The sequence below is a fragment of the Loxodonta africana genome, chromosome 3, assembly GCF_030014295.1.
Source record: "Loxodonta africana isolate mLoxAfr1 chromosome 3, mLoxAfr1.hap2, whole genome shotgun sequence".
In the NCBI taxonomy this organism is placed as follows: domain Eukaryota; kingdom Metazoa; phylum Chordata; class Mammalia; order Proboscidea; family Elephantidae; genus Loxodonta; species Loxodonta africana.
Window position 1 is genome coordinate 179,868,345 of NC_087344.1, and position 23,918 is coordinate 179,892,262.

At 46.4% G+C, this 23,918-nt stretch overlaps 2 protein-coding genes across 2 annotated transcripts in view; both read right to left on the reverse strand.

Annotated features, from left to right (window-relative positions):
- Nucleotides 1-24: 24 nt before the first annotated feature.
- On the reverse strand, nucleotides 25-13,364 carry MTMR11 (myotubularin related protein 11). Its single transcript, XM_010589491.3, is given in 18 exon segments — nucleotides 25-1,321; nucleotides 1,323-1,463; nucleotides 1,763-2,056; nucleotides 2,502-2,684; nucleotides 2,947-3,120; nucleotides 3,414-3,580; nucleotides 4,125-4,195; nucleotides 4,421-4,487; nucleotides 4,930-5,054; nucleotides 5,139-5,227; nucleotides 5,378-5,465; nucleotides 5,710-5,845; nucleotides 5,975-6,053; nucleotides 6,525-6,667; nucleotides 6,824-6,884; nucleotides 7,130-7,251; nucleotides 7,696-7,786; nucleotides 8,342-13,364. Coding segments are annotated over 18 exon segments (2,157 nt in total). The 5' UTR covers nucleotides 8,408-13,364; the 3' UTR covers nucleotides 25-1,261.
- A 174-nt stretch (nucleotides 13,365-13,538) lies between these two features.
- Nucleotides 13,539-23,918, reverse strand: part of OTUD7B (OTU deubiquitinase 7B) — a 60,097-nt gene continuing 49,717 nt past the window's right edge. Inside the window, exons 7-12 of the mRNA XM_064282512.1 lie at nucleotides 20,628-20,740; nucleotides 20,068-20,195; nucleotides 19,601-19,750; nucleotides 18,769-18,883; nucleotides 17,630-17,714; nucleotides 13,539-16,634 (exon numbers count right to left, since the gene is read on the reverse strand). Coding sequence (XP_064138582.1) covers nucleotides 15,426-16,634; nucleotides 17,630-17,714; nucleotides 18,769-18,883; nucleotides 19,601-19,750; nucleotides 20,068-20,195; nucleotides 20,628-20,740 — 1,800 coding nt within the window. The 3' untranslated portion in view covers nucleotides 13,539-15,425. The remainder of the gene's footprint in view (nucleotides 16,635-17,629; nucleotides 17,715-18,768; nucleotides 18,884-19,600; nucleotides 19,751-20,067; nucleotides 20,196-20,627; nucleotides 20,741-23,918) is intronic.

Consider the following 23,918-nt stretch of genomic DNA (forward strand, 5'->3'; position numbering starts at 1 on the left):
GGCGGGCGCGGCCGCGGCAGGAGAGGAGCCGGAAGCGGCCGGAGCCATCTTAGGAGGCGCCGAGATTGGGCGCGGCTTGGGATACTCTTGCTGTGGGGTGTTGGTCTTGCTCCGGGCCGCGCCTGCGAGCGCCCGAGCTGGGAGGGGAAACGGAAACGTTCAGACCCCGTAAAGCAGTGCTAGAGGTTAAACCATGCAGCTGCTCCCGAAAATGTAAATTTGAAAGCTAGAAACAAAACTGCTTTTCATGTATCTTGTAGCCAGGTGATCTTTTTTCCTTCAGAAAAGTGTTGAGGAACCCGCGCCCAAGGGCTCGGCTGCCTTCCACCTTGGCTCGCAGCCCTCGCCAGATTCGGCTTCACAGCTCCGGCCTGGGCTTGAGGTATTTTGTTTTCCCTCGGGCGGGTATTGCGGAATGTCTGAGCGGGGAGTGACGTCGAAGCTCGGCTAGCCGTTATTGCAGGGGGATGATGGGACACCAAAGCCAAGGGGTGGCTGGGATTGAAGCCCAGAGCCTTGTCTCAGCCGCCTGAACACACTAGCCCAACAACAACTCTTGATATGCTCCCCAGCTCTTGCCACATCTACCCCTAAAGTGGGAGGCACAGAGAAATGAACCCCTTTCCCAAATTACATGTGAATTCTGCAGACCCTCACCTGACTCCATTCTCTTATCTCGTAATAATATGGTGGGTGCCTTCCTCTCTTGGGTCACACCCACCTTCCACCCACCACTCTTTGCTACCTAGAATCATCTATTCAGATAAATGCCAGCAACGTGTATAAATACCGTGCTTTAATCAACCTTTTAAATACAAATGTCACTGCAAAAATACACAGCTGGAGGAGGCAGGGTGTCTCCCATATCCACCCCATTCTCATGGAGAACTATAAGAAATATTAATTGGAATTAAGCAGCAAGAGGGGTAAGAATGAGGTCACTAGGCCATCTTGTTGGGATGATGACCAGCATCTCTGATCTCACAATTTAACAGCTGATATCCAAAAGAGGTGGTAATGCCTTGAAAAAAATGGGAGATCACATTATAGATTTTGTTTACTGATTTCTTCAAATCACGAGAAACAAGCAAACAAAAAATCTCGAGGAATCAAAACACACAGGACAAGAGTTGGAGAAGGTTAGCGCCACCCCCTGCAATGGAAACTCAGGCCTGCTAAGTAAGCTTGTTTAAGGGCTGGAGTGTGGAAGCTGAGGCAGCAAAACCAGATAAGAAAAATCAGGATTAGACAGAACCCTCCCTCAACCCAGACAGGCCTCTTCCCTGTCTGTGACAATGCCAGCAGTTTCAGCAGGGTTGAGAGAGAATGGTATTTGGGTCTCTCTTCTTAGAGTGATCTTCAGGAGATAGTCTTGGTGGTCTTGGCGTCCATTTCCTTAATAGCTCCTGAAGATGGGATAGCTCATCCTGGAGGCCAGAGATTGTGGGAGCTGACAGGCCCATCTGGGGATGGGGCAAAGAGGGGTAAGAGGAATATTATTGCAGTTCTAGCCCTCTCCTAAGATACACTACGTCCGGTGTCTTTAATTCTCCTTCTCCTTCCAACTGTGCCCGGGGTTCCACTTGATCTAAGCCACAAGCAGTTTCCCCCGCCCTCCCAAAACTACCCAGTTTGATACCAACAGGAGTGGTACCTCACTTTCCAGCCCCTCCCCCTAGCCCCTTGCCATTCCAACTCCGGCTCATCTGGTTCAACAGTCAAGCCCTTTCTCCCACTCCCAACCTCTGTCTTCCCTTCTCACCTGGACTTCAGGCCTTCCCCTCAGGTAGCAGCGTTTCCAGAGCCTGATCTGGGGTCCCAGATTTCCAGGAAGCAGTAGCCCTGGGGGTAAAGGGCAAGCCCCCCAATGTGAGGGGAGCCCCCACTCCTGGTCAGCCAGGCTTTCAGTGGAGATGGCTAGTCGAGGAAGCCAACGAGAAGAGACGGCCAGTAGGGAGGGACTGTCCCGCCAAGGACAGAGGTGATTAAGGGGTGTCAGGGCCCCTCTAGAGAAGAGCCACACAGAACTGGGGGGTCCAGGAACCATGAAGCGTGACTGGGGGGGAAAGAGAAATCATTTGGCAACCTAGAAACCAGACTACCCAGTTTTCCCAAGTTAGGCCAGGAAGAGGCATCAGCTGCCACTGCACTAGTGATTGGAATTACAAGCCTCTCCCTGAGAACTGTTTATCTACTCTCCTTATTAGGGTTCAAACTAGGCCTCAGGACTGACTGAAGTTGATTTAGGGAAACCTGTAAAAGTGAATGCATGAGACAGGAAGAATAATAAACAGAGATGAGAAGGACAGAAAGGATGCCTTCTATGCCATTCTAGGGTTTCTGTCTTTCTGGGGACAGTCAGGGCTCATAAGTGACACCTGCATAACAGGAGTGGGATAGCTCCCCATGGGCAACTAAGATACTGTCTTCCCACTTTTCCCCGTCTAGTGGGATGAATCTGTGGGAAAGTCAGGGGAATTTAGAAATCATTGACACCTCACCTGTCGTCTACGGAGCCAGGAATCTGGGCAGTGCTCTGGGTCATAGCCAGGATTATGGAATTGTAGGATTTGTTCATTGCTGTAGCGTAAACCCCAGTCCCAGACAGAGAGCTGCTGGTTAACAGAGTTCCCAGGTAGGGGCTGGGAGTTCCGTGGGGTGTACACTTGTGTATAGGAGCTGAACTGAACAGAGGAAGCAAGAAAAGGGATGGTTAAACAAACAAAAAATACAGTCCTTTTCCCAAATCTAAAGAGAAATCATCATGAAACGCTCACCTCTTACTCCAAAAATCAAATATAAGGCAAAAGTCCAGTCTTGAGAATGAGCATCAACCTCCTCATCCCCACCCAACACTTCTTTACTCAAAACAAATCAAGGCTAAACTTCAGATAGTACATCTCAACGGGAAAAAAAAAAGACAGATCAGAAATGGAAGTCACTGACCTGTCCACTCTGCTTTCCACGCTCCCAGGGATTATCTCTCAGGAACGTAAGGGTGTCAGGGACTCTGACACTGTCATGAAGAGCAAGAAGGAAAAACTCAGAGAATTCAAACTCAGCTGGAAACTGCTGGAGGAGCTGCCAGACACAATCAAGGAAGAGGAGAAACACTGGAGCCTGAGAAGAGGGAAATTAAGAGATTAGAAGAGATGGTGAAGACTTAAGGGGGAAGATCACAAAATGATGAGGGGTGGGGGACACAGGAACGGGGCACTAAGGAGGTCAGGGAATGGAAATCTGAACTGAGGGTAGTAGGGGATTGTGGGACCTCTCTCATTTTGGTCTCTGTCTAATCTCAGCCTAACCTTAGGATCCTCTGACCCAATTCTCCTACAATGGATTATACTATGTATTATTCTCATCCCCTTACTTCTTTAGTAATACCCCCCAATACACTCCCAAATCCTCACCTCCTCACTGGCCCCAGTTCCCCCAAGCCGGGTCAGGAAGGGGTGTCCAGCTGCCACCCACTCTCGTTGTACTAGTGATTGAAAGCCAAGCAATGTTCGGGCTTCGGGGGCTGAAAGCAGCTGGACGAGTGAAGAGAGGAGGCCATTGAGATCACGATCACCGAGCTCTGGGTGATAAAGAGAGGGAAGGAGCAAAGAAAAGGGGCCAAGAAACTAGGGCAGGAGAGAATGGGAAGAGGAAACATGGCAAGGAGAAGTGAGAGGCACAGAGGAGAAACATTTTGGGTTAGGTAGGATTGAGAGGGCACATAGAAGGAGTGAAGAGAAAATAAAGATCTTGAATGACTCACTTCATAGACTCCACCTGAGTAGAAAAACCCAGCTCAATGTAGGAGGCACAATCACATTTGTCAAACCAGCTTGGCATTGCCCTTCCCACCCCAACCTCAGCACCCATGCAGTGATTGAAGGGAGGGAGCAGAGGGGCGAGAATTGAGAATCGTAGGGTTAGGGATGACAAACTACAGTGGGGAGGCAGAGGTAGTATGGAAGGGTAAGAATTAGAGCTCATGGGTAGTTTCTGGTAACTGAAGAAGAAGCTAGTCCTACAAGGGGACAAAAGAGCCTTATGGGCCTCCTTCTCTGGGCAAAATCCAATCGTGGGTAAAGGAAAAAGGCAAGGAGTGGAGTGGGATGACCCAAGGAACTCACCTTGAAGTACTACAGAGCGAACTTTGGAGGTCACTAAAACTGAGATGTCACTGGCTTTTCGGAGACAAGACCTGAGGGACAGAGGTGTAAAATAAGCCTGGAGGAAGACAGTGATGGGTCATGGGATGGCATAGAAGCAGACTCCAAAATCCTGCCCCTTCTAAGGAGCAGCAAACAACAATCTTCTTGGGAGACTGAGGAGAGGAATTAATGGAAGGTCACTTAGGAGTCCCAAGTTAACAGAAGCTTGGAGAGGACTGAATGATATAAATCATGGCTAGAAGAAGGGGGAGTACCTGACATAGTCTAACCATCGAGTTCCTTCCAGGGCTGAGAGCCATTTATCCTCAGTAACAGATGAATCTGGAAGAGAGTAGAGGGGTCAGAAGGACAAAGAAATCAGAACTCTGGATTCAGGATAGAGTCTATAGCCTGATAGGTTAAGAATAAGTTGGGTAGTGGTTGACTAGGGATAGGAGTAGGAACGAGGAGTTACTATAAATGGCCATGAAGTTTCAAAAATTAGATTGTGATGGTTGTACAATACTGTAAGTATAATAAAATTATTTGAACTGCACACTTAAAACAGGTGAAGCGTGCATTTTATGGTACATAAACTATACGTCAGTGAAGCTGTTAAGAAATAATTACATTGGGGTCAGGAAGACAGGAAATCAGTGAGCCTGCGAGTAGAAAACTAAGGATCACTGGGCTGAAGGTTTACTCATATGTAGCAGGCAAGAGATAAACCAGGTTAGGGTCAGTAGATCTAGGGGTGAAGGTGGGGGCCAAAAGTTATTCTCACCGGGCAGGCAGAGGGCCCTCAGCCTCAAGTGGGCAAGCTGGACATCTGTAAGACTAGGTAGCTCATCCATGGTGTCTACCAGGACAACATCCGAATGCCCAGCCTGGAGCATTGACTCCGTTGCTCTGGAGGAGAGGGAGTCAGAAAGTAAGGGAAGGAGTCTTCCCTGAACACCTAACCCTTGATTCCTTTCTCAAACCTCCCCTCACCTGATATCCTCCTTGCTAGGGTCACTGGCTGTATAAAAGCCACCACAGCGGAGAAGATCACTGCCCCCAGGGTGATGCCAGGACAGGCGCTTCAAACGGGTAAGAGAAGGATCATTTTGGAAGAAACTCCTCGTCCTGTCCTACCCTTACCCCAACACTGACCTCACAGGAATCCCTCCCTCCACACTGACCCCTGACCTCCCATTGACCTCAGCCATTAATCTGATCTTCATACTGACCGGTCCACGGCTCTGATGGAAGTGACCAAATGCTCTCCTGACCTCGCTGTCCAGAGTTCGATTAGGGACCCAGAAGTAACGGGGGAGGCTGTGAAATCAAGTTATGTCACTGCTTGGCTCAGTAACCTCATTATAGTAAAAAGCTGTTATTACAAGGAAGCTGCTTTGGAGGAGACATTCCAAGAGGTCTCAGGTTTAAACGTGTAGAAAGTAAAGGAGATAGCTTTGTGGATGTCCTAGGAGACTAGAGTTTGTGGGGAGGTCTAGGTTTAGAGGATCAGAGAGTGGGAAGACTGGGAAGACAGGAGGGTTGGGGTAGACTGAGGGATCACCTGGTGGCTATGTCGAACCTCTCATTGACAGTGCTGACCCTCCAGTCCCTGGCCCCCTGCTTCTTCCGCTCAGCCTCCCAGTCTTCTGATGTTTCCAAGAGGGGAACAGGTGGTTTTCTGGGGCCAGAACTCTGGCCTGGGGCAGGAGTGAGAACCAGAAAAGGAAGAAGATGAACCAGACAGCTACTCAGCTCTTTTGTCTTCGGCCATCCTCTGCTTTTTCAGACTCGTTTCCCTTCTCTTACCTGAAAGCACCCTCACTCACCAGTCTTGTTCAGCGTTATCCCTGAATACTGTTGGGCTTGACTGCTCTGAGCTCTGGCTTGGACAATGGCCATGGTCACCTGTGGAGGAAAGGACATCCCATCCTTTTGGCTCAGACTGAAGAATTGAAAAAGAATGGGGCCGTTGTTGCCTCACTGTCTTTGCCAACAATAGGGAAAAACAATGAAGACAGTCCCTGGAGGAGGGGACTTCCACAGGTCATGGGGACTGGGGTCAAGAGAACAAATCTAGAAACACAGAATGTTAATTCTGGGGAAAATCTGAGGAATAATCTCATCTAAGTCTTCCCGTTTTTCAGAGGAGGAAACTTGCCCACAGTTACACTGCTGGTCACTGGCAGAGGCAGGCTAAAATTCAGGCCCCTTACTCTCATTATACTATCATATACCCCAGCCATTCAGCCTCTCCTTGAGGAGAGAAATGAGGGGAATGATAAGAGGGATCCTAGGGGTGGGGGTACTGGGAATTCCCAGGGAGAGGATCCGAAGGACATAAGGGAAGGAGGAATCCTTAGGTTGAGGGCCTTTTACCTGAAAGGCTTGAGGTTCTAGTCCTCCAGCCTCAAAACCAACTCTGAGCAGCCGGAAGTCTCGGCCATGAATCAGGATCTCCTCAGGGATAAATTTAAGCGGGGACCCTGGACGGAGGAGCTGGACTCTGGACAGGCCACTCACTGAAGAGAGAGCAGTATAACCATGGATCAGGATCTCTCTAGAAGGAACCCTTCCATCCCACTCTGCCTCATTTCTGGCTGTCCTCTGAGAATAGAGGAAGGATGAGGAGGGATTCCAACACCCTAGTGAGCCCCTCACCAAAGCCCCACACTTACCAGCCTCTAATCGCCCAATGTTGACCAGGGCAAAATCATACTCACTGCTCAGGGGAGTGTCCTAGAGGAAGCATATGACTGATGCTAAAGAAATACGTACCTAAAATACCCCTTTTTTCCTACCTTGGCAGTCAGTCCCCAAGCTCCCTAGAGATAGTCCCCATTGACTATTCCTGATATATTCAAAAGATAGCCCTTAACCCATAATGCTCACTATCTCGCTGTAATGGTTGTCTAAATCCTTCTAGACTCCCCTGCCCATTTCCCACCACCTGCCCTTTGCATTGCCCTAACCATCTCTCTCACCTGACCCCGCTGCCATCCACAGGGCTGGAAGGTGACCCTCAAGTTGGTGCAGATCAGTGTTCCAGGCAATTCAGGTTCCAGCCCCTTCCTTACCCCTGGGGCCCATGCTAGGATCTGCTCCCCTAATGGGGAAGAACGAAAGTCAGACTATGACTACCCCCAGTGTTGCCCACACTTGTATTCTCTGAGGCAGGAGGATCTAAAGAGGGAAAATTAAGATCCTCTCCTAGCTCCACTAGAATGTAAGCGCATTAGGTACAAGAATTGGTGCTTTTTACCTCTGTAACTTTAGAGCCTACAATGGTGTCTGGCACATAGTAGGCACTCAAATATTGATTGAATAAGTAAATGAGAGAAGTGGTAACAGGGTCAAGAACATCAAGAAAATATCAGAGTCCAAGCACTCCCAGCCAGCTGTGGACAAAAGAGTGCAAGCCTCAAGCAGAAGCGCTTCAAGCCAGGAGAGGAATACATAGGTATCTTTGGTAAGGGTATTGAAAAAGGTTTGGGTAGGATAAAATTTTAGGTGTCTTTGGAAGTCAAGAGTATTGGAGGGATATTATTACCTGGGAGACAGCCAGAGGCCAGGCAACTGTCAAGCTGATTGCTCTTGGGCTCCGGCATCCCGCTCCTTTGGACAGACTTTGGTCCGGAGAGCTGAGAAAAGTACAGGATAAATCCCCAGGCCACGCCAGCCCAAACCAAAAAAACCAAACCTACTGCTGATGAATTGATCCCGATTCATAACAACCCTATAGGACAGAGTAGAACTGCCCCATTGAGTTTCCAAGGCTGTAAATCTTTATGGGAGCAGACTGCCACATCTTTCTTCCACAGAACGGGAGGTGGGTTTGAACCACCAACCTTTTGGTTAGCAGCCCAGTGCTTAACCACTGTGCCACCAGTGCTCTTCTGTGATTTTTCTCAGCAGCCGCCTTTGGAGGCCTACATTCAGACTCAGGGGAAACTGAGATCTGTGGCTATGGGGAGCTCAGGGCAGGTTAGCAGACAGTAAAGGGAGGAGCTGGTTAATGGATAATGAAACAATGAACTTGAGACTATGAGAAAGGCAGACCAAGCTCCATCAAGAGAAGCTGATATGACAGACACACCCTCCTCCAGATCCTTCTCTTCCCCCTCCTGTACTCCTCCTCAGCCCGGTTCACACCCTCTTACCAACTCGCCCCCCTCCTCTAGACTCCGTCTCCTTACCCCCATTTCTGCTTCCTCCTTCTGGGGGGCGATGTTGAAAGTCTGGCCCCGGCCCCCCCACCACATTTCTCTGCCTCCATCCGGGGACGGAGCAGTTAAGGGTGGGAAACCTCGAGGATGCTCAGTCCCTTTGGGAAGAGGCTGTATCTTGGAGTTGAGGAGAGGGAAGCCTGGGAGAGGGGCAGAGGGGAGGACACATGGGAAAGGAACATTTGAGGCGGACCGAGTACAACTTGAGGGTCTTTTGAAAGGTGTGTCCAGCCAGAGTAGTCTCCTCGGAAACTTCAGTCGACTCTGAAGAGGGCGGGAGAGATGCCCAGCCCCTTAAAGTGGAATACACACAATTTTGGAAAAGTGGGAAGTGGAGGAGCCTGAGAAAAGCAGAGGAAAAAATGGGGAACTGGGAGAAAGCTACCCAGACTCCTTTTTTTTTTTTTAATCTTAACCCCAGATCCAATTCTCTTCCTGTTCATGAGCATTGGAAACTGATGGGAGCAGTAATAGCAATGATTAAACCGGGATAATTTGGGCTGCTTCTCTGTACTGTCTCAGTAATGTTTTCTCTGGGAAGTTCAGCTCTCTTTTGAACAAACCTTCTTAAAGAGGAAGAATGCAAAAGTAGTTCAGACCTCCTACTGCCTCCCCCAACAAACCTAATAAAAATGGCTGAGAAGAGGAAAAAATCAAAACTGGACCTCAGGGGATTTTTGTCAGGGGAGACCCAAGAATTGGGGAGGGGACAGGTTAGATGTTTTTGTATATCCTTCTCCAAAAAGCATGAAACATACGTCATGTGAACGATATTGTGGAGAACCAGGGAAAGAAACTGAAATATCTTCAGGATGTAGACACAAGTACAGGTGTGTATGGTGCAAGTCTTGGCGGTGGGGGTGGGAGACCCAAGGAAAAGATCTTACCACATAACCCTGCGCATTTCGCAATCTCTCTCTCTCTCTCTCTCTCTCTCTCTCACACACACACACACACACACACCCCAACCAATTGGAAACTAGAGCCCCTTCCAGGTACATGACCCCTCCCCCTCCAACCCAGAACCAGATCTCCAAATTAATGATTCATGTCCAGGACTTTGAAAGCTGAGGGCTGGAAAACCTCTGTTCAGCTTAAAAATCCCATCCCACTCCCTCCTCTTTGCAACTCAAGAAGCAAAGATGGGGGGGTGGTGGCGCTAGGAGAGTATACGAACTGCAGCTGAGGGTTACTGGGGGGTCGCAATGCAAAAATTATATTTAGACATGAAAAGGCCAGGAAATGCAAAATAAAAAAGTTAAATCAGCTGCTGTTTTATTGTTCTTGAGTCCATACGGAAGCAACGATCCTTAGGTGGGGGCCCCGTTTTCCAAAGTGACACTCGATTCTCCCTCCCCCCCAGCGCACACACCCTTCCGGCCTCAGCTTTAAAAATTCCCTGTCTTAGCTGCAACTACGGAACTAATGAAAACACCATGAGATAGGGAGTCAGTCTGGAATGAAGAGACATACAGCTACTAGGAAGGTGGCCCAGAAGCTTGATTCTAGAAACCTTAAAAGCTACGCAGCACCACTCCCTACTCCCTACTCCCTGCCCCTGGGTTCCAGGAGCCACAGCCTCTTGGGGGAAGGAAATTCTTCGTAAGGTCTGTTGCAATAAGAAAACAAGAGCATAGGAACAGGTGTGCGCCACTACTTAAAAATCTCATGCACATTCCTTCTCCCCAATACCCTTCATTCAAGAGCCTCATTCTAGTCTTAAATCATTTAGAGGTGTGGGGGCATCGGAGGAACACAGAGAAAAACCATCGGAGGAAATGAGTGAAAGTCAAAAGAGAGAGAAATAAATTGGTTGGATCAGCACCCAACCAGGAGTGCCAAAGCGGCAGCAGCTGAGGGTTAACATGAATGCCTCTAACCCCCCAAGACACACCCACTAGCAGTGCCTTACCATCACCCACCCACTGCTGCGTGGTCAGCTGCGACTCAGAGCAACCTTGTAGGGCACAGTAGAGCTGCCCCATAGGGTTTCCGAGGCTGGAAATCTTTATGGAAGCAGACTGCCACATTGGGGAAAGGAAATTCTCCTGAGGAGCAGCTGGTGGGTTCGAACCGCCGACATTTTGGTTGGCAGCTGAGCGCTTTAGCCACTGCGCCACGAGGACTCCTTAGCAGAGGATTAGTGGATGAAAACAAGGGTGGAGAGAGGCAAGAGGCTGTATCAGATTTTTCCATTTTCAGAATTCTAGTCTGGTTGCCGGTTTGTGCCAGGCCTGAAAGCTGCTGGGAGGGGCAGCTGGAGGGAGGTGGAGCTCAGTGACTCACCAGATGAGTCACGATGGTTACAAGCACAGAAAGAGGCCAAGGTCCTCCCCACCCCCACTCCTCTCAGCTACAGTCCGCCAGCTTCGGATCCTGTTTCCTACCGCCCCCTACCCACGCGGCCAGTGAAGGGCCACATGGGGACGTCAAAACAAATGTTTTATTAACCTGGTGGCACAGTGGTTAAGAGTTTAGGCTGCTAACCAAGAAGTCGGCAGTTCGAATCCACCAGCCGCTCCATGGAAACCCTATGGGGCAATTCTACTCTATCATATAGGGTCGCTGAGTGGGAATCGACTAGGTGCAGCAGGTTTTAACAAATATAAGTACAGAGCACAAATTACCCTGTGACTTGCAGACTGAGCGTCTGTAAGAGACCAAGTGTCTGTGTGACTCACTGAGTCTGCTGTTGAAGGCCTGGAGGAAAAGAGGAAATTAGAAACATCTGTGTTGTAGGTGATTCCAGGCCTAAAGAGGCTTCTAATACTGTCTTCTCACCTGCAGCTGTATGTCTGGGGGACTCTTTGGAGAAAGAAGAGGACACAGACTCCAGAGGTGTCTAAGTAACTCATGGGCAATCATCTCTGAAATGCTCCAGAAAAATGTGCCTGGAACCTTGGACACATGACTCCTTAGAAAGGAGTGAAAAGAATGGTAAAAGTAGGTTCTAAGTCATTCAGGACCAGCTCCATTTCCAGCAGGGCTGAGTACCAAGTCATTGCTAATTTCTGTTTTATTGGTCTGAGCTTTAGTTTCACTTAAGAAACAGAGCCAACAAGAGAGGGAGTGTACTTCCTTTCCAGGCCTTGTACAGCACTGAGTTTAACACCATTCCCACTTCATAGATAGAATTTAAAAAAAAAAAAAAAATTTTTTTTATATAATCTTTTTATTTTGTTGATAAAAACCAGTATGAGGGAAAAACTTTTGGTTAAATCTTATTAACTCTCAATAAAACTACCATGAGTTAAGGAAGAAATCTGGAGGCCCATCCTATAGTATCTTCCTTGCTCCACTGGAGGTAGGGTGGAGAATGCAGGGGGTGGGTGGATAGCATTGTCTTAAACCAAAAGGTAAAAAAATAGAAGCCTGAAAATCTCCCCCTCATTACAAACCTCACTAGGTACCCCAGATGCCCTGGATTAGAAGAACTAAGTGCACTTATTTAAGCCTGAAAGGTATCACCCTCACCTAGGGTTAAGGGATATGTCTCCCCCTTCACCCACATACCCCTCTCTAACTAGGGGATTTTTGCTTATTAGAGTTAATCCCATGTACCCCTCTTTGCTTTTCCCCAACACAGTAATTGCATGGGCTTGCCTCTTCCACCCCCTCATCCTCCCAAAATACCACAAACCAACCAGAGTCTGTCTTAATTTCCCAGGCATTATTCCTTCACTCCTTGCACCCCACCCAAAGCCCCTGAAAGAATAAAGCAAAACAAACTTCACTCCTTCTGTGTGGAAAAATACCCTCTGCTTCAGGATCCCTCATTCTTAGAATGAAGAGGTTTTTCAATGCCTCAATAGTTACCTTCCCAAATAAAATTATTTCTTAATAAAAACTATTGGGTCTAAAGCCCTATCTTACCAAACCCCTAGGCCACACCTCAGAATTTCGATTTTTTCTTTGAAAAAAGAGCAAAAGGAATTGGATTGGTTAACTTATAAATAAAAACAAACATGATACAAGGTTTCTGTTTTTGTTCATTTGTCCTCATTTTTTTTTTTAAACAAAAGTATCAACTAGAATCTAGTAACAAGATCAAATTCAAACACAGCAGTCCACAGGAGAAACAAAATTTTCCTGTTTTTATTTTCTGGGATAACCCCTGATGTATTTCCATTCCTATTGGTCCAGGCCAGAATCCTATGTTATAGATAGACGCCTAAAGGACAGCCAGGTGAGCTGTGCAACTTCAAGGTGTGAACTTGAGCCTCCTGTGGTTTGGTGTATGTTGGAGGTGGAGGTCTCACCAGCGTTATGATCCCAGAAATAGGTCCAGCACTAGGGCTAGGCGAGCAAGGCTCTCACCTTCAACACAAAATTTAAAGAGTACCAAAACAGTAATCAGAATAAATACTATTTTAATACAATACTTAAAAAAGAAAATAAAAATGCAAAAAAAAAAAATCCATGATGAACAAAACAGCAAAATTTTAAATACAGGATTCAACTCCTTACTTGCTTGACTCAGCCACATTTCCCTCACATAATCCTGGTCCTGTCAGATCCTGTCTTTATTTAAAATTTTGCTATTTTGTTCATCATGGATTTTTTTTTTTTTGCATTAAAAAATATTGTATTTATCTTGATTACTGAGTTTTTTGGTACCTCTTTACATCTGGCACCTAAGGTAAGTGTTCTTCTCACCTTAGGCTCAGCCTTACCCAGAAATATACTTCCTCTCCTTTGGGACCCATCTCTTTTGACCTCACTTGCATCCTTAAAACCAGTTTAGTTTCATATAAAAGTCTAAGATTTAGTAGCTACAGGAAACGATGACATCAACAGGCTATCAGGTCTGGTAAGTCAGTGACTTTCAGTGTGTTGAGGAGAAAGGAATCTTTCCAAACTGTGCCCAGTTCTAGTGAAGAGGGCAGTCTTGGCTGGCTTTGTTACCAAGTGCAACATGGGATAAAAACTTTCTTCATCGGGAAGCAAAAAGAACATATACAGATAAGAGTGCCCTGCCCTCCCCACTCCACCCCACCCCCTGCCCCCAGCCCCATGTCTGCCTTAGATCAAACGTGGGGATTACATTCCATGGGATGGGTTATGAGTACATACCTCAAGAGAAATCCAAATACAGAAAAATTGCCCCAATCAACACCCTGGACGCTTAAGTACACTTATTCCTCTTCTTTGTATGCACCCAGAAGTGTATACAATTGCATAGTTTGTTTTTTTTTTTTTCCAGAAAAATATAAAATATAAAGAAAAAGGAAAATTGGCCTAGGATAGGTCCTCTGATTTAAAGCTCTTAGGAACGGCTCTGGTCAGAGCATAGGCTGTCCAGACTTGTGCTTTGTGCAAAATGCAAAGGAACTCCCTCTACTGGGTCCGCATCCCTACTCCTACTGTCTGGAGAAAAGGGTTGGGTCAGGGAAAGGGAGAAATCCAAAGACAGCTCAGCTCATTGGGAGTAATCGGTGGTCTGTGGTTATAGTTCACTAAAATATATTTCTCTAACTACCTTTTTATAAATTGTCCCTAACCCCTACCCCATGTTTCAACATCAGTCCTAATATCAAAAATATCTCTTCTTACAAAGTTTTTTTTTTTTAATTATTTTAATAAACTAACCACAGATTAAGGTCAGCTATGGCTTAACAAAAGAAGCCGGGATGTTATAGTCACTCTCCAGAAGTAGAGAGGAAGGAGAAACGATCACTTGAATAGGAAAAAAAAAAAAAAAATTCCTTTTTTTTTAAAAATGTTTTTGCTTGATGGGGTCTTTTTGTTGGTTTCTTTTCCTTAAAAAAAAAAAAAAAAAATTAGCCCATAAAATAAGTTGTTTTCTACAGAAAAGCAGCAGCAGAAGATGGTAGTGCTCTATTTAGATTTTTGGTTTTGTTTCAAACAGTCTGGCCAAATGTCTGTCCTTTCCCCACCCCTCCCAACGCACAATTATAGCCTTAATGTATGATTATTGCTAAGTAGTTAAAAAAAAAAAAAAAAATCACCTCTGCACTAATTCACCTGGAGAAAATTCAACACAAACAGCTGGTCTTCTCATCATTCTCTTCCCTTCCCCAGAGGGAACTTTTTTTTTTTTTTTTTATAAAATTAAAATCTTTAAAAAAAATCACAACCTTCTTAACTTAGCTGAGCTCGGCCCTCAAAAAGGAGGAGGAAAAGATAGGCAGCATTCAGCAATCTCTCAAACTAGAATAAATGACAGATGGCTTTTCAGAAGGAAATAAAATTTGGGAGGCAAAGGATTCCCCTTTTCAGTTCCTCCCCCTCCCAACTCAATAAACTGTGATTTAAACTACCCCCCTCTCCTAATAACCACCCATGGGCAGACATTACTGCTCTGTCTTTCTAGATCCTCCCCTGCCAAAACCAAACCTGTTGCGGTCAAGTGGATTCCGACTCATTTAGTGATCCTATAGGACAGAGCAGAACTGCCCCATAGGGTTTCCAAGAAGAGGCTGATGGATTCAAACTGCTGACATTTTTGCTAGCAGCCGAACGCTTAACCACTGCATCCTCAGGGCTCCCAAGATCCTCCAGGAGGAAGAAACCCTACCCTGATTTCTACCTTCATCAAATCAATAGAAAATATGTCTGAACTTCCAGTTCCCCTCCATATCCACCACCATGTGCTGTTTTCCGACCTGAAAGAACTTTGGTCTATTTTTTCTTTATTGACTGAGAACCTCCTTTGCCTGTTCCTCCTGTAGACTTATGCCCACCTCCCACCCCACACACACCAAACCTTCCCCTAGTACTTTCCCTTAGGTCCTGAGATGGAGCCCAAGGGGTTATGAGACAGAACCACCATCTTTCCCCCTTGTACCTCCTCCGTCCCATCAAGTCAAGCTCTGCAAAGGAATAGGACAGCCCTTGAGGCACCATCCAGCCCTGACCTGCTCTCACCAGCCTGGCAGCACTCCAGCGCACACACACTTAAAAGTTTCCAGCCAGGCTCCCCCAGAACATTACTGTGTTTGCCCCATCAACATAGGGGCTGGGCCTTGATGAGCCAATTTGTTAAGTTTGACTTTCTTTGTTTAGCTCCTTTGCCCTCCCAGGTTCCACCTATTCAGAACCTGTGCACCAGCAGTTCCCCACCCGGTTCACGTTCCCTCCTCCTCAGTTCTTCCCTATAACAGCAGGAGCAGAAATTGTTTGTTTCAGGGTGTCCATAGAAGCTGCAGTTCGGTTGTTTGCATTTGGTCTGAGTTGGGGGAAGCCCCCGGGGACCTCCAGTCCATCCATCTGGTTCAGGGGGCTCTCTGTAGCCGTTACTATAAGAGTCAGCCACACGGAAGGGAGGTGGTAACAATGCACCCCTGTGAACGCCATCCTTGGAGTGACTGCCTGGCTCCAGAGAAGGGTTGCTGTCCTGATGTGGGTAGGGTCGCCCAGGAGGGCACTGTCTGGGGAAGGTGGCATATGGTGGTAGGCCCCCCCCACATGGACCCCCTGCCAACTGCCTCCGGGGTTCCTGGCAGTGGACTCCACCCCCAGAAGGCCGAGGGATAGTAAAGCCCCCAGGGTAGCCAGTAGAGAAGGCCATTGCCTTGGACTCTGCTAGGGGGGCAGGCAGCAGCTCCTCCCCACCATCTGGCTCTGGCTTTTTGGCTGGAGGAGGCCCACTCCCTACTCCTCCATTCATGATCTTCCTCTCTGCCTCCTTCTGCTTCTGCTCTGCCAGGAATCTCTCCTCAGCATCAGAAAGGTAGCGCTGGATCATCTCCTCCTGATACTGGTGGCGGTGACCCATCTTCAGGGTTCCAACAAAAATAAACTTCCCTTCCCCTTGCATTGCAATCCTCATAATGCTCAGACTTTGCATCACCTCCTGGCTATACTTGCTTCCTCCATTACCAACAGATTCAGATGCGGGCTTCTCAGACACAGGCCCATCCCCAGCTGCCTCCTCCTTGCCACACTTCCAGCTCTTCAGTGAGTTTTTCTTCTTCTTCTCTAGTGTCTCAGTGCCACTGCTTACCCCTGAGCCCGTTCCCAACCCTCCAGGCTTAGACCCCTTGCTGTGCATCAGGCCTCCCATGTTCTTCTTGAGCTTGCTGCCCAAGGTTTTGCCAAAGCTGCCCAGTTTGTTAGCCACAGAATCTGCTCTCTTCTTGTCCTTCTCCCGATCTCGCTTTGACTTGTCCTTCCGCCTGCTGCCCTCGTTGCTGGTAGAACTGCTGCCAACTGACTCCTTGTCTGATTCCCCAGACTCAGGAGTGGAGCGGGGCTCATCTCCAGCTGAGGCTGTGGGGGACTCAGGCTGGGCCAGGGGAGCCTGAGAGAGACAAGAACAGTGTTAGCAATTATCTCACTGGTCTGGGTTGGGGGAAACCCTCAGGGACCTCTAGCCCATCCATCTGGCTCAGGGGACTCACTACAACCTTGTTGCTACATGTATTAGCCATGTGGAAGAGGGGTGGTAACACTCCTATGTACTCCATCCTTAGAGAGGCTGACTAGTTCCAGAGAAGCCTGCTGTCATGATGGGGAAGGATTCCCCAGGAGGGCACAGTCCTTCCCTATCTCCAGTCACCTCTCCTGTGAACCAAGGAAAAATGTATCTAAGTTTTACCTCACCCATTGCAACCCGGCTTCCTTCTGTAATAAGGTGATATCAAGATAAAGCCTGACTGCTCTTCCAGAACAACGAGCAACAAATACACAGCCTCTGGGTCAGGAGGAAGATAATTTCAAGACACTAGAATGTACTTTATTATAAATGCCTCTATGCCAAACTCTGCTCTAAATAAATCTCAAGCAAGTCTTGACTAACCACAACCAACCAAGTCTAGCCAGTCTTTATTCCCTCAGCTTTTATACACTTAGCTTGGGAGTCCATCAATTTGCCTTGCTCCTGTGTTTCTTTTCTACGTATAATAATGGTATCCTGAGACTCCACTGGATCAGAAGCTCTTTAAGTTATTCTGTCACCCTCTGCCCAATCCAGAGGTCTATCTACAGAGGGCTCAGAACAAAGTAATGATGACTTCAAATTCATCAAAAAGCCCAGAAAATTTTTCTTAAAGAATATGTCTTAGTATCAGGAAGCAGAGTCTGGTTGGAGACATGTGTGGGAAAATGGAGGGGACTGAAGGGTAGAAAGGCAGGAAAAAGTGTCCCCTGAAACTTATCTGATACCTTCCAGTTATGCCTAACCTTGAATCATAAGCCACCACTCAGCACCTATTCAGAAGGAGACCATCACCAGACCAGATGTCCTTGTTCTCTCTGCCACTGAGGGCATGCAGGGTAGGGCTGGGTGACATCTACCTGTGCATCAGAAGACAGTGGGATCCACTTCACATTCATGTAGCTATGCAGCAGGTGCAGTTTGACCTCCAGAGACAGAATTACACTGTGAAAAAGAGAGAGAGAGAGAGAAAGTTAAAAACTTAACTGTGACCTCTAAAAAGCAAAGCAGCAGGATTCAGTTGGGAGGTAGGGTACAAGAGGGCTAAATGTCTGGGACTCTGGCAGAATGGGTTTGAATAACAGCTCCATCAATTACTGGCTTTATGACCTTGAGCAAGTCATGCTGATGTCCCTGCAACTCAGTTGGGGTTGATAATGGGGACAGATAATACTATCTATCCTGCAGGGCTGTTGTGAAGTTTAAAGTAGTGTTTGGAAAGGGCCCACCACAGTGTCTAGAAAATAGGGAACACTTACTAAACAGAAACCAGTATTATTATTGTTGCTGTAAATATTATTTAGAAGGAGCTTCTGATACTCAGAGAACTTATTGTTAAAAAAGCTATAAATTCTGGATTTTAAATCAAATCCTCTCAGCTGAGTCCCAGTGGCAGGACCTCAAAAAAAGGAGGTATTGGGCAAGGAGCTATGAGTCGGAATCGACTCTGGCACTGGGTCTGGGGGCAAGGGGCAAGGGAGGAGCTTTGATATTTATACACTCTCCGCAGGGAAGCTGTGGAGGGAGGCAGGAGGAAGGCCAAACAAGCTGGGGGGTGGGGGGAGAGGAGGACAGGCAGTATTTTTCTTGCTGTCTGTTTAAATTCCAGAAAAGCAAAAACCTAGACTAGACCATTTTGGTCAACTATTTAAAGCCTCTCTCACTTGAGGGCTGGGAAAAGTATGGTTTGATGATTTTTATTTCCTGATCACTATTTTGGGAATTCTGGAATGTTTAATGGCAGGAACACTCTACTAAAGAACAAGTCTAGATCCCAGGATTCCTCTCCCTCTCACAGGGAGAAGGAGCAGCAGCATAATGCAAGAGTCCTGGTGCCCAACCTCTGTCTCTCACCTCTCCATCTTCCCAAAGAAAACAGAGCTAGGATGCGACCGTCTTGCCTCAGAGCTGGAGAAAATCCCCAGGAGACAGACGCTGTACGCTGTATGTGGAGGCAATCCCAGCTACCAAGTAAATGAGAAGACTCAGCCTGCCTCACCTGGCCAATCGGACATTGTCACTGTCATCTTTGCCCCAGTCCCAGCCCTTTCCAGGGTCCACGGCAAAGTGCAAGGGCAGCAGCTTATGCTCTGCATCTGTCAGTGGGATCACAGCTGGGGAGGGAAAAAACATGTCACCAAGGAGGCTCCTCAAGAAGAGAGGAAAGCCAGTGAGCACAGACAGATTTTGCAAAAGAGAGGCAAAAATCATCCCATGGGTCTCAAACTGCAGTCATTTCTTGATTCTTACATTTGAATTATTCCTGGCATTAAAAACTAAACAGGCCTGTTTCTCCAACCACCCAGCATATAATTTCGGCCACTGATCTCCATGACTCCCCACTAGACACCTAACACTCAGTGATGTTCTTGCCAATTAATATGTACTCAGAGAATTCAAAATCATTGAGTTGAGTATAGCGAAGCATCATTCGGAAGGCCCGATGACCCTGACACACAAGCCCTTTACTCCAGAAGATGGAGAACAGGCTACCATGTTTTCTCCCAAACTTTTTTTTTTAATTTTAAAACCCTGGTAGAAAGGTAGGGATAAGGGCTGCACAACATGAAGAGTGTAGTCAATGTCACTGAATTGTGCATGCAGAGACTGTTGAATTGGTGAATGTTTCATTGTGTCCATTTTGTCCCACAATAAAAAACAAAATAAAACAATTCTGGTGTGTTTTCCAGCTTAGTAAGCCCGTGTCAACATGCACTGTCAGGGCTTGCATGTTACTTAATTCCTTCCTCCTATATTAGCTCTCATTTCAATTTTTCCAAGTGAAAATAAAGCAGACCAACAGACATGAGGCACAGACACTGACTCAGCACCTTGTTCCTTGGTGTTCTCCTTCTGCTCCATGGACACAAGCGCAGAAAAGTGGGCTTGATCGTAGGCAAGCACTAGAGGAGAGCGATGACACTGGTTGGCTGGGACCTCCAAGGGCAGATAGATGCCCCCAAAGGGAATGGGGGCAAATGCTGCAGGAAACCACAGAGATTATTATTAAGGCTATGCTGCTCCTTGCCTAGTAGTCAATCTCTCCACCCCGGTCTGCCAAATGAGTCCTCCCTTTCATTCGATCCCTGCTTAATAATTCTTTGCTAAGGCCTTGTCAATTAACACAGCTGCTTTATTCTGAATCACTTGAGAATTCTGCATTGTCCTAATTTATATCTTGTTTTTTTCCAAGGGTCTATATATCCCCTTTCCTGCCTTCCTCCCAGTCCTTAGCCCAAGGCTCTGAACGTAGGAGGTGCTCAGGGTAGAGTGATGACTGACCCATTGACTCACTCACCTTCCCCTCCCGAGTCCCTCAGCATTGTGTCTGCCACGACGACTATAGGCCTCCTAAGCACATGGGCAAGGACAAAGACATGGAACTCCTCTAGGCTTTCGTATACAGGCTCCTCTGAACTCTCCACCCTAGATTGCAAGAGGGGAGAGAAAAGAAAGGTACAGGGGGAGGGAGAAGGAAGAAAACAAAACAACCCTTAAAGACTAATCCTGTAATTTATTTGTTGAAGAAACTGGGTCATTTATCCTGCAGTTTCCCAAAATCTGGATAGGATGCAATTTTAATTCCTTAGCACAGAACAAGACAAACCTTAGCATGGCACACAAAACCATGGGTTGTAGCCTCATCTATCATTTTATACCATGTATTCTATATAGCAGCAATATTGAATGACTTGTAGTTCCTAGACATACCATGCTATTATACATTTCTGTGCCTTTGCTATGGCCCCGTCTCCTTCCAACATCCTCTTAACACAGAGCTTTCTAGACACTGGGCTGTGGGGAGCAGAGAAGACTCAAGGAAAATGATTTCCTGCTCCCCCACTTAGCCATACGTACCCACCACAGTTGGCTCCATTGGTGCCTAGATGCATGCGGGGTTCACTTGAGGCAAGTTTGATCAGCTCATTCCATTCTTTCTGCCATTCGTCCTCTGTGTATACCAGCCCTGACTGTATGAAAGACAGGCAGGGGCACAAGGGAATTAGAGTTCTATATCCTTCTGACCTGGAACTGAAGCCGTCTGGAGACCACCTTCCAGCCAAACAACAGAAAAGCCCATAAAATAAACATCACCATCCAAGAGGAATGTGCTCCTTAGAACAATCAATTATAAAGATCAAAAGAGCATCCCATTTACCCAGAAGCAAAGCCGGGAAGGCAGGAAAAAGTAGACAATCAGGACGAAAGGAAAACAGGTAACCCCAGGTAGAAATGGGGAGAGTGGTGATACATTGTGGGGAATGAAACTAAGGGATGAAACACTTCATGTATAAACTATCAAATATAATTTGCTTTGTAAACTTTCACCTGATGCACAATTAAAAAATAATAAAGCAATTAGAGTTCCAATTAGGTTCCAAAAGGTAATACCCATTCCAACTCAGGTTACCTCACTCCTGTTCTCTTAGTACTTGGTTTATAATTTGTACTACAAAGTCAAAGCTCTTCTCCCTTTTCCAGTCAAGACACACAAAAGAATAGTCTATGATCTCATTCACACTTCTTTATCCTCCATTCTTCCCCAACCCATTGCAATCTGGCTTCTGTTTCTGCCCTCCATCACCCTCCTCCCCCACCCCACCCCCACCACAACTTTACCTAATTCTGGCAGAGGACACCAATGATCTTCTAATTGCCAATCCAGTGGACTCTTCAGGTCTCACGTTTCTCAGCCTTTGTATAGCATTTGGTATCATTAAACTTTCTTCTTCAAATTCCACAAAACTACTTTCTCCTTCCTCTCTGTACTCTGCCCCATAAATATTATTGTTGTGTCCATGTTTTCGCCTTGTTTCCATCTGGGTGATCTCATCTATGGCCATGATCTAGTCTACTATCATCTATATGCTCATGACACTTTAAAATCCCTCTCCAGCAACCCAGACTTCCTCTTAAATTCTATATTCACATAACCAGCTGCCTACTGAAGACTGTCACCTCCCCATAGCTACCTCAAATTTTATAGTCAAAATAGAACTCCTGTCTTTTCCAAAGCCCACTCCTTCCTGTACTTCTATCTTAGTGAAGAGTACCAAATATCCACCCAAATACCCAACCTAGAAACAGGGAGTTAGCTAAGTCTCCTCCCCTTCTTTCTTCTGCCTGGAGCAGCCCACTTCCTGTCCACCTGGTGAACCATTTTTTTACCTTTTAGAACTGAACTCAAGTATTGCCTCATCTATGAAGCCTTTCTTAAATCTCCCAGGTAGAGCCCTCCCTCCCCAACTGCTATACAGACTTCTATCACAAAAGTCACACATATTACACTTTGTTACAATTACATATTTACATTTCAACTCCCACGGTTGTTGTTAGTTGCCCTTGAGTTGGTCCCGACTCACGACTCACGACTCATGGCGGCCCCAAGTATGTAGAGCAGAACTCCACTCCTAGGGTTTTCAAGTCTGTGATCTTTTGGAAGCAGATCACCAGGCCTTACTTCCAAGATGTCTCTGAGTGGGTCTGAGCCACGAACCTTTTGGTTAGCAATTTAGTGCTTAACTTTTGTGCTACCCAGGGACTCCTCATCCCCACTATTACCCTGTTTTATGCAACATCCCCAGTGCCTGCTATGTGATCAATACTCAGTAAACATATGTTGAATGAAACTATAATTTCTATCAAAGGAGAAGGAGTGGTGGTGCAAGCAATTTCAAAATATTTTATTGACTTCAGCATGTATACGATGATTTGTGAGACAAGTTTATTTCACTAATTTACTTGGCTTATATTACTATTAAAATGAGTTGATGCTACTTGAACACACACTGACAGAGTAGAAGGAACCACACTGGAAACTTGCGGGTCATCATGTTTTAGCTGATGAAGAAATTCAACTGGGGATAAAGAACTGCTGTGAGCACATTTTACTTTTTAATAATTAAAAAATGACAAAGTTATCATCAGTTTGTGAAATGATATTCCAAATATTTTTTTAATTAAAAATAAAATGAACAATGCCTAGGTTATATGTAGGGTGCTGGACACTCTGAAACAGGCATCCAGGAGGACTGTCTCCCTCTTCCTCTCATCTATCTCTGCTTCCTGTTTTTATATACACAGCCACTAGGTGGCAGCCTTCTAGCCTGAACATGTTCCCACTGGGGCTTTATCACCTATTTCAACACAACTCAGAGGGACCCTACAGGACAGAGTAGAACTGCCCCATAGGGTTTCCAAGGAGCAGCTGGTAGATTGGAACTGCCAACCTTTCGGTTAGCAGCCATAGCTCTTAACCACCACACCACCAGGTTTCCAAAATAAAGAGGCCAAGGAAATCAAAGCCAATTAAGTTTGGCGTTTGGTACTGTCTTAAAGAAGCTCCCAGTCCATCACCTACCTTCCCTCATTCCCACTCCCAAGATAGGGTATAATGCTACGAATTGGTCTGAGCTAGGACAATTAATGAGGCCACATTTTCAGTATTTGTGCTGAGCAAAGCGTTAAAGGAGCAAAAAGACCACCCCTTCCCTAGCCACTAATCTCTGTGCGTGGGATTTCCCTCGGACTTTGAGAGGAATGGGGTGGTTGACCAAGGATGGGTATTTCCGGGTCTCCTGGCTAAATACCATCTTAATCTCATCCCATTTCTAATAACCACGATAGCTTTAATAGCTAGAATTGGGCACACCTGTTTTATGAATGTTGCGATCATGTCTACTTAATAGCGAGTACGCGCTCCTTTGGCCTTTTCTTGTCTCTGAGGTGGTCAAACCTTAGGTTCAGGTGTGAAGTCAACAGTGAAGAAAAGAAGGTAAAGATGACTACTTATGTGGTTTGGGTTCGAAACTCTGAGCTGGCTCTAGCTCAAGCAAAAGAAGCTCCCCACAAGGTCCAGCCCAGCTCACCAGGGAGCCACACTGGGATTTGGTGGTAATAAAGAATGTAATTTACTTGGCCTTGCCCCTGTGCATTTATTTCTCACAAGAATCTTCTGGGGCAGATTGGCTGATCAAGGACAGGATTCTGATCTTAATGTCATCCTACTTTTAACAACTGGACTCTTTGTTTTTGAGAAAGAAACCTATCACATTCTATTTACACATTTTACATCTTCAGAACATGAAATTCTAATAACAAACAAAAATCTTAGTTCTATATTATAGCCAGTTATGATAAAGCAACAAA